Source organism: Anser cygnoides, chromosome 28 (genome assembly GCF_040182565.1).
Source record: "Anser cygnoides isolate HZ-2024a breed goose chromosome 28, Taihu_goose_T2T_genome, whole genome shotgun sequence".
Classification (NCBI taxonomy): Eukaryota; Metazoa; Chordata; class Aves; order Anseriformes; family Anatidae; genus Anser; species Anser cygnoides.
The window spans coordinates 4,667,025-4,677,098 of NC_089900.1; the positions used below are offsets into that span (position 1 = coordinate 4,667,025).

Sequence of the window (10,074 nt, forward strand, 5' to 3'; positions counted from 1 at the left end):
ACGACAGGACCCGTCAGTGAACAAGGCATATTTCTTCTCATTTTCCGGTAGCTTGTTGTACAGTGGGGCTTCTTCAGCACGAACCACCTCCTCCTCTGATGATATCCCAAAGTATTTGCCTTCTGGCCAGTCCATAATCACCTCCAAGATTCCTGGGCGACTGGGGTTTCCTATTCGAGCCCGCTGAGTAATCAGTGCAACCCACTTGCTCCATGTAGCATCAGTTGCATGATGTGTAGAGGGGACCCTTCCTTTGAACATCCAACCTAGTACCGGCAGTCGGGGTGCCAGGAGGAGCTGCGCTTCAGTACCGACCACTTCCGAAGCAGATCGAACTCCTTCATATGCTGCCAATATCTCCTTTTCAGTTGGAGTATAGCGGGCTTCAGATCCTCTGTATCCCCGACTCCAAAACCCCAGGGGTCGACCTCGAGTTTCCCCAGGTTCTTTCTGCCAGAGGCTCCAGGTGGGACCATTCTCCCCGGCCGCGGTGTAGAGCACATTCTTTACATCTGGTCCTGTTCGGACTGGCCCGAGGGCTACTGCATGAACTATTTCCTGCTTAATTTGTTCAAAGGCTTGTCGTTGCTCAGGGGTGAATGTCCAAAACACTGGAGGTGACCACTGCTCTAGAAACCTGCCCATATCCTCCCACACTCCCTGCCACTCGCAACTATCCCGCCTCAAGACAGATCTCCGGATGAGATTCCTAAGTAGTTGTTTAACCCTCCACAAAACCTGAAGCGCATTCAGGAGACGTAACAACAAGAGCAGGCTGGTCTGAGTATCCCAAGGATATTCAACATCTCGGAGAACCACCGTAACTAGCTCGGGGGATAAGAGGGTGGTGGTGAAGGAGAAAGGGAGAGTGAACAGGTAGGGAAACATGTCTTCCCCTGCCCCCTTCACAGATTGGCTCCCTAACGAAAACAGGCAATAGGTGTAATTGCTAATAGTTTCCGAGATACGGTTTCCAAAGTATAGAGTCGACGTCAGTGCTGAGTACAAATACCAGGTTAAAGTCGTGACCAGATATTTCATCATTTCATAAGCCATTGTTACACCGCACAGTACCATAACAATCTTAAACCAGGGCCCGGAAAGGATAAACAGTGCAACAGGGAGCACATACAGAAAGTAACGCACCATAAAACTCAATTTGGAATACAGGTACAGCAGACTGGAGATTAAGGCAATCAACATCGTGACTAGCAACTATTAAGCAGGTCCAATACTTATACCAATTTTAGTTTAACACACTCTGGTCAGATTTGTCGATATCTCAACCCTTCGTGCCCCACGTTGGGCGCCAAAAGGACTGTTGTGGTTTAACCCGGCTGGCAGCTAAACACCACACAGCCGTTCGCTCACCCTCCCCCCTCCCTCTCTGGGATGGGGGAGAGAAACAGGAAAGTGAAGCCGGTGAGTTGAGATAAAGACAGTTTATTAAGACAGGAATATAATAATAACAATAATAATAATAATAGTGATAATGATAATAGTATTAACAATAATAATGTGTAAGAAAACAAGTGATGTACAATGCAATTGCTCACCACCCGCTGACCGATGCCCAGCCTATTCCCGAGCAGCCGGCCCCCCCACCCCAGCCAGCCACCCCTATATATTGTTTAGCATGACGTCAGATGGTATGGAATACCCCTTTGGCCAGTTTGGGTCAGCTGTCCTGGGTCTGTCCCCTCCCAGCTCCTGCTGCACCCCCAGCCTGCTCGCTGGCAGGACAGAGCGAGAAGCCGAAAAGTCCTTGGCCTGGTGTAAACACTGCTCTGCGACAATTAAAACATCAGCATGTTATCAGCGCTCTTCTCATCCTAATCCAAAACATAGCACCCTACCAGCTACTATGAGCTACTTAACTCTGTCCTAACTGGAACCAGGACAGGCTTCCAGCCATGCAGAGATCCAAGGATGTTGCAAGGATCCAAGGGCTTGCTCTTTCTGTGATCACAGCTTCACTCCAGTCCTTCAGGTGTACGTGAGCTGAGAAGCCTCGTCCGGTGATGACTTTTGAGGTAAGGGCCAACAGATAGCTTGGGGGAAGCTGTCTCAAGGATGCGTGCTGGCCCTAGGAACTGCAGGACAGAAGCAAACAGACACAGCTGCACAGGGTGAGAAGTAGACCCAGCTGGGTTGGGATCACTGCTGCCAAACCCTCTCACTGGGTTCCATGGTTGTGGCAGCTTCAGGCAGCTCCCCATTAATTTCCTGGAGGATGTCCTCTGCCCTGACAGTTGTGGGACAGTCACGGCTGTGTACCTCAGTGACTGTTCACCATTTCTGCTGTCATCAGACACCAACAGCTTACTCCTAAATCCTACCCTCGGTCTCTCACAGCTCACAAAATGAGCTTTTTCTTTGCCTTATCCGTGGAGCAACAGGCTTTTCGGGGAGCAGCTGTTCAGCCCTGGTCTTGGCACCAGCTTTGAAAGAAGAACCAAGTCTTCAAGAAGAGCACTGGGGAGATGCAATTTTATTAGGCAGACGCTATCACAGAGTTTACTCTGGCCTGCTGTTATACACATATTATAAAGCCTCGAGAGTAAACAGAACAGTTTCATTCCGCAGTAGGTGGCCGATGAATAAAGAAACATATTTCTAAGAAATTAGTAAATGCAAATGATACTGAGGATAAAAACTTCAATAATGATAAACAAGGAGCAGGCCTGCAAGGGAAGTCATTTGTGTAGATCATTTAAATTTATCACTAATCAGAAATATCCATGCAATCACTTTCCTAACAGCACTCTTAAGCTCCTTGTTTCTCATGCTGTAGATGAGGGGGTTCAATGCCGGTGGCACAACTGAGTACAGAACTGCCACCACCAGGTCCAGAGATGGTGAGATGGAGGGGGACTTCAGGTAGGCAAATATGGTCATGCTGAGAAAAAGGGAGGCCACGGCCAGGTGAGGGAGGCACGTGGAAAAGGCTTTGAGCTGTCCCTGCTCAGAGGGCATCCTCAGTACAGCCCTGAAAATCTGCACATAGGACAGCACGATGAAAACAAAACAGCCAGACGCTAAACAGAATCCAACCATAATTATCCAAACTTCCCTGAGGTAGGAGTTTGAGCAGGAGAGCTTGAGGATCTTTGGAACTTCACAGAAGAACTGGTCCACAGCATTGCCTTGGCAAAGTGTCAGAGAAAATGCATTAGCAGTGTGCAGCACAGCATGGAGAAAGCCACTGCCCCAGGCAGCTGCTGCCATCTGGGCACAAGCTCTGCTGCCCAGGAGGCTCCCGTAGTGCAGGGGCTTGCAGATGGCAACGTAGCGGTCGTAGGACATGACAGTGAGAAGATAACACTCTGCTGAAAACAAAAAGAAAAAGAAAAAGACCTGGGCAGCACATCCTGTGTAGGAAATGGCCCTGGTGTCCCAGAGGGAATTGACCACGGCTTTGGGGAGAGTGGTGGAGATGCAGCCCAGGTCGAGGAGGGCGAGGTCGAGGAGGAAGAAGTACATGGGGGTGTGGAGGCGGTGGTCGCAGGCTGCGGCGGTGAGGATGAGGCCGTTGCCCAGGAGGGCAGCCAGGTAGATGGCCAGGAAGAGCGCGAAGTGCAGGAGCTGCAGCTCCCGCGTGTCTGCGAATGGCAGGAGGAGGAACTCGCTGATGGAGCTGCTGTTGGACATCTGATGCCTGTTGGGTATGGAGATCTGTACATGTAGTAAAAGGCAATGAAAAGTTAGGACAGGTTTCTCTGAGTGAACCCTATGCCATTCCTTGTAGACCTCCCCCTGCCATACTCCAATGCTTTTTGTTTCTCTGCTGGAATCTTTCATTTAGCTCCATGACATGAGCTTCATTTTTAAGGTTCAGTGTGCGATGAGGAGCAGGGGCCTCTGCTGCTGGTCTCGCGAGGGAATCAGTCCTGACCCAGTGCAGGGAGTACACAGGAACATAGCAGGAGGGCAAGGTTTTATTTTCAGATTTTGTCAGATGAAATGAATGCCCAGCCTATCTGGGCAATATGTTTCAGTACCTCGCCTCCCTCTGAGTGAAGAATTTCCTCCTAATCTCTAATCTAAATCTCCCCGCTTTTAGTTTAAAAACATTCCCCTGATCCTGTCATGATTTGATTGATCAAAAAAATAGCTCTCCGTATTTTTAGAAGACCCCTTTAAATGCGGAAAAGCTGCAGTGAGGTCACCCTGCTCAGCCCCAGCTCTCTCAGCCTTTCTTCGAAGGAGAGGTGCTCCAGCATGCTGATCATCTTCATGTCAGCATGTTAACATCTGCATTCCGCTGCTACATAATGTAGTTGGCAGAAAGGAGTTTTAGGGGCAATGTTTTATACACATTCTCTTCCCCCACTTCATGCCCACACAGTGTTCTCTGAAGTCAGAAATCCTGAGCATTTCTGCTGCACTCACAGGGAATGGTTGTGAGACCTGAGAGGCAAAGGGATTCCCTGTGGCTCAGAGCAGAGTGAGGGAGCTGGCTGGACTTGTCCCCAGCTGCCTGAGCTTTTGTAGATGGAGGGCAATCACATTTATGTTACCCTGAAAAGAAGCCAGACGCTGCTGAGACCAGATGAATCCACTGCCAATCTGTCAATGCCCAGCCTTTCTCAAGGGACCTGAACAAGGTCTCAGCACCACACCCCTAGTCAAGGACTAGAGGGGACCCCAGGGTCCCGAGGGGGCCTCGGTACTCCGTATCCGAGTACATTCTGGAAGAGCTGAAGCGGAGTAAGGTGGGCTGGTGTCCTGGGCCCTGCAGAGCAATCCCTGCCCGAGCACCGTGGCAGTGCTCTGAGACTGCCCGGGGTGCCCGGAGCAGCTTCTTGGCCAGCTGGGAGAGAAACCAAGGCCAGATGTGCTCTGCCTCTCAGGTGTTTGGCACACCCTAGGGCTTCACTCTTCCCTGCGGCCTGAGTGGGGAGGGCGAGCAGAGAGATGGGGGAATATCCTGGCTCCGTGCCTAGGACAGTTGCTGGCAGTCAGTCCCAGGCCTAATCCGTGTGCTGGAAACCTCCGGGCGCTTCTCTAGCCAAGGGATGTTGGCAAATCCTGTGAGGGGGGTGACGAAAGAAACAGAGGATGCGGCTCTTTTGCAAAGCTTTCCAAAGTGCCCCACCTTGCCCCATTGTCCCTGAGGAGCGGGCAGGGCACAGAGCAGTGTCCCCCTGCTCTGACAGTCATCCCTTTTCCCGTCTCTCAAGAACTCCCTCCTCGGCCTTTCTGTCTTTTCTGTGTGCAGGGCGTTCGGGTTGCGGGACTCGGGACCTTTGGTGTTGTCCGAGAGCAGTTCCATGGCAAAGAAGAGCTGCTCTTGATTCGAAGACCTTTCTTCCAGCTGGACATCGATGAGTTGTGGCTGGAGGAGATCTACTGTCCCACTGAGATCCTCCCTGGTGAGAAGGCAGCAGCCCCCCTCTTCCTGCCCCATGTCCGGAACGGTTTGTTCTCCCTGCTCTTTGGAAAGGCCTGGGAGAAGTAGAGGATTGTCTCCGACGGTCAGGGTGCAGCTTGAGTTCCCCCAAAAGAAACTGTGCCCCAGGAGCAGTTCCTCTGAGCGACCCTTTCTCTGGGAACTTGTTCTGAACGTTGCAAGCAACTTGGGCTTGCCGTGGCACTGAGGATGTTGCTTCTCCTTGCAGATGGTGTCAAGATCGAGCCGCTGAACTGCGTGCAGCTATCGCGAGCCACCTCCTTCCCACTGCACGTGGTGAAGAACTGTGTGCAAGAGACCATCCTCTTGTACTGCTTCCTCCTGAGGAGCAAGGAGCACGTCCCCTTTGCCTTCAGGGACATTGGTGTTTTGACGTGCGAAGATGGTTTCCCGTGCATGAAGTTTTATCTGGACTGTGTCAAACGTCTGGGGAGCATTGCGGGCCTTGTTGCACTGCTCCACAGTGTAAGTTGGTGAGGTTTTGAGGGCTACTTCAATTTCTTTGGGAATCCTAGCGAAGGGTGAGCAATCCGACCGCTGTTGGCCAGCCCGGACATGGCAGGCCAGTCAAATGCCCTTCCCCTCGCTTGCCCCCTTAGCTGCTTTCTCCATTAACAAAGAGAGTTTCTTCTGAGCATCTGGGCGCTTGCCCCTGCAAAAAGCCTGGCAGTGTTACTGTACAGCCTCCATATTCTGCCATGCAGCTCCTCCAGAGCAGAACAAAGGTTCATGGAAGAGGCTTTGGAGGAGGGCTTTGGAGAGAAGGCTTTCTTTTGGCTTGGGAGACAGGTTTGCTTCCTGTCAATGAGAGCCGTGAGAAAACCGCCTCAGAAACCCTCCAGCAGGTCTGTGTCTCTTTGCAGAGAATGTGGCCGGCACATCTGACCGCCTTCAGTGGAGAGACCACCGCTCGTGGGATCCAGATGATCCCAAGGTGAGTGCGTTTCCTCCGCAGCCCTTGGCTGACCCAGCGGGAGGCTTCCCACCTCCTGCTTTGGAACGTGCGCGGCTGGGTCTCCACCTTCAGCACCCAGTCAGGGCTAAATCCCGGGGAGACTGGTTCCTGGTTAACTAATGCTGAGTTTCGGCTACGAGTGTCTTCACCTGGAGCGGAGGGGCATTGTGGTTGTGTTTCTTGTGCCCGCGCTGTTCCGATTCCCATCAAAGAGAGTTGCCTGCATGTGGAGGGGAATTTAGGCTACCTTTTCTGGTGCTGCGGGAAGACTGACAACAAACCCCATGCATGGACATGACGGAAAAGGGATGCCATGCCTCGTGCAACACCAGGAGGATTACTGCCAGCAAGCTGCAACGGGTAGGAGGCCAGCCTTCTTCAAGCCCGTGTCATCGTTTGTTTGCCAGGTTTCATCTGACTGTGAGGAGAAGGCCAGAGGCCAAAGCTTCCACCACCTCACAGGAGGAAGCTTCAGGAGAGCGCAGGATCAGAAGAGGTAAGGGAACAGGTCCCTGCTGTCTGGAGGTGGTCCCTGTCCCATGCTGGCTGACTTGAACCAGGTTAAAAGGCAGTGCCCACGCGGCTGCTCTGAAGAGCTTCCTCCTTTCCTAGTTTCAGAGTGCCATCCTGGCAAGCTGCTGCAGAGGAGGAAGAAGCTTTCCCTCCCCATCCTGACAAGCTGGGAGCCGGGCACAAGGCAGCAAGATGTGGAGAAGAAGCCGTCTACCAGGTGAGACCCCTGGGGGAAAGGAGGAAGGAGCCACTTGCAGCCACACAGGAGAGATGTCCCCTTTGGACCCACCAGCCGCAGGGTGGCTCCTGACACACGTCCCAGCGGAGGCCGCTCTCTCAACGGATGGCAAGCGTGCAGCACGTTTGCCTGAGACTGGCACACCAGCTTCATTTTCCACCAGGGCCCCGATCCCTGGGGGAGCTGAATGCAGGGCCTTGTTGCAGAAGCTCTTCTCCCTTCAGGAGCCCCCCCACATTGCAGCAGAGTCCATCTTCTTGTCTGTGGGAGCAAATGTCCCCTGCCTTCATTCTAACATGTCTCACCGTGTCTTAGGATTGCCGTGGCCCCATCTCCCCTGCTGTTTCTTCCAGCCTAAGGAGCTGTGATACCAGATGGAAAAGTTTCTTTCAGGCATTTTTTTCAAACGCTATCCCAAACGTTGTGGCAGGCACAAGAGAGTGCTGAGGTAGGGAGATGGCATGACTGCCCTCCTTACCTGACGGCTTTCTCAAATGTTACTGGCTCCCCTCCGCAGCGATAATCTGTTTTCCACCCGTAAGCGCACCGTGTTTCAGGGCCACAGAGGAGAAGCTGAAGTAAAGCCCGGGCGGGCCATAATGGTGTCTCTCGGCTCCTGTCCTTGCACAAGACACCGCTCCTCTCCTTCTTCCACCAAAAAGGGCCTGGATGCGGGCATCCCGAGCCTTCCTGAAGGCAGGTGGTGCCACAGCTTCGCGTTTGGCTCTCTCTGTCTCTGCTGAAGAGAACACGGCCAGTCCAATACGCCCGCTCGCTGCGGAACTGCCGTCTGCTGCAGAGGCTGACGCAGCTTGCGAGCGCGGACTGGAGACCGAATTCCCCTGGGCTCATGCAGCCTCCTCCTGGTGTCTGTTTGCAGTGTGCTCCCCCCGTGTCCAGGCAGCTCCCCCGGGACGAAGAAGGCAGACAGGCAGGAAACAGCTCCTCGAGCCAAGTCCACCACTGTTATAAATGACTGAGTCCCAAGTAGGATTACAATCAAAGTTTACAATTTATTAAACGAATAGAGGCGAGCAAACAGCGCTGGGTGCGCCGGGAGTCTCTGCTCCACCAGGACGCACACCTGTTACGTAAGGCGGCTGGTTTTTATGCTCCTAGGCTAATACATATTCATTACTACTTCTAGAAGAGGCAGGGTTATTAGAATTGGTTTCCCGAATCCAAAGTCCTCCCAGGTGCGCCTGCTTATCAGTCTCTGTTAGTCTCTTGGGGGCCGCTCAGACGGGGAGGCTCATATTCTTCCTCCTTATCTAGTGCTCTCTTGGCCGGATGTCAGAAGTTACTGCACGTCCGTGCAGAGTCAGCAGGTTTTCTCTGAAGAAATCCCTTTGTTCTCTTATCACCTAAACCCAGGCCTCAATGTTAACCCTTCAAATCCCTTAGTGGCACGAATTGCTGGACCATTCCTTACAACCACCACTGCGCTCCCTGCTCCTGAAGCCTCCAGGAGAGCGCTGCAGGTACCTGCTCTGCCTTGCTGCAATGACCGTGCTGTTTGGGCCTGTGCAAAAGCCTCTTTGTGTGGAGCGATCCCGAGCAGGTCCCTTGGGATGCGTTCATTTCCACGTTTGTTACCTCCTTCATCTCTTCCTCAGGAGACAGAAGGTGGCGTCCCGCACACCTTCCCTGCCTCTTACTGCCTCCCGTGTTGCCATGAGCCACTTCATTTTGACCAGGGGCCATGGAAAAGGAACAAGGCCTTTCTGGGTCATTGATGGCAGAGGGCTTTGGTCACCGCGGGCTGTTCAGCTGTGTTTGTCACGAGTTGAGGAGCCTGGCCTAGCTTCAGGGCCCCTCATCCTGGAGGGTCGAAGCACTGCTGACAGACCGGCTGAGGCGAGGGGGCAGGAGTGCGGGTTAGGCCTGAGGGACAGCTGAGACCAATCCTGTCTGCTGTTGTGTTTTTGTTTTGTTTTTTTTTTCCTCCAGGAGGTCTGGAACCTGTCTTCACAGTGGGACCAAACAGACAGCTCATGGCCCACGTACCGAAAGCTACAAGAGCAAGCCCGGGCAGAAATGGCTGCATGGGAAGCCTGGTCTGAGGGGGAGGACCAACAGATACCCCAGCTACTGGCAGTGATCAACAGCGCTGAGAACAGCAGCGATCCTCTCCGCCAGGGCTCCGAGGGCGGCAGGTCCCAGGGTGGTGGGAGCAGGACGGGCACCAGGCCGCAGGGCAGGGCTTTGCCTGCTCCTCCCTGTGAGGGAGAGGTTGTCAGCAGAAAGTGAGGGATAAAAGCAGCAGCCAGACGTGGGCTGGCAGCGCCGAGTCGCCTGGTTCCCAGGTCCTGTTGCAGGGCCCTTTCAAGAGGTCCTCTGGGAAACAGCACCTGTGTGTCCAGTCCTGTTTGATGAGAGCGTCTTCTCCTTGCAGCGATTCAACAGCCAACATGCTTGGACTCCCCGTCCTCCAGCCCAGCCCAGGAGCAAGGAGGTCAGGAAGAGGTGGAGGAAGGCTGAGAACCCTGCCCCAGCAGAGGAGTTGGGAGCAGCAGCCAAGCTGGAGAGACTCCAGCCTGAGTAAGTGTGTGCCGGCTCCGTTCCCGTCCTGGGGCACTCGAGTAGCTCTTGAGTGATGTCAGGACATGTCCAGGAGCCCGGTCCCTGAGTCCTGGGCTTGCCTCTGACACCCTTTGATTCCTCCTAAAGCGGGCATGACCTTGGTTACCGCCAAGGCCTAAAACTCATCACAGGTTGGAAGGGTGGGTGCACGTGGCACCGCATGGCTGCAGGGTCTGGATGAGGGGAGAGGCAGAAGGGGTGTCTGACAGAGGCTGAGGGATCCCTTTCTGCTGTGGAGGCACTCCCACCTTCCTGCCCTCTGCCCACCTCCCTGCCCTCTGCCCAGCCCAGCCCAGCTTCTCATGCTGGGCTGGCCCCAGGGCAGTGTCCGGAGCAGGCTGCTGCAGGGCTCTGGGCACTGCCACCACAGCC

The 10,074-nt window shown here is 53.8% G+C and overlaps 1 protein-coding gene across 1 annotated transcript in view; it reads left to right on the forward strand.

The window, feature by feature from the left end:
- LOC136787207 (coiled-coil domain-containing protein 81-like) overlaps nt 1-9,220 on the forward strand; it is a 17,583-nt gene extending 8,363 nt beyond the window's left edge. The window contains exons 4-9 of the mRNA XM_066984337.1: nt 5,012-5,375; nt 5,622-5,878; nt 6,277-6,347; nt 6,776-6,864; nt 6,981-7,098; nt 9,070-9,220. Coding sequence (XP_066840438.1) covers nt 5,012-5,375; nt 5,622-5,878; nt 6,277-6,347; nt 6,776-6,864; nt 6,981-7,098; nt 9,070-9,220 — 1,050 coding nt within the window. The remainder of the gene's footprint in view (nt 1-5,011; nt 5,376-5,621; nt 5,879-6,276; nt 6,348-6,775; nt 6,865-6,980; nt 7,099-9,069) is intronic.
- The last annotated feature ends 854 nt before the right edge of the window (nt 9,221-10,074 follow it).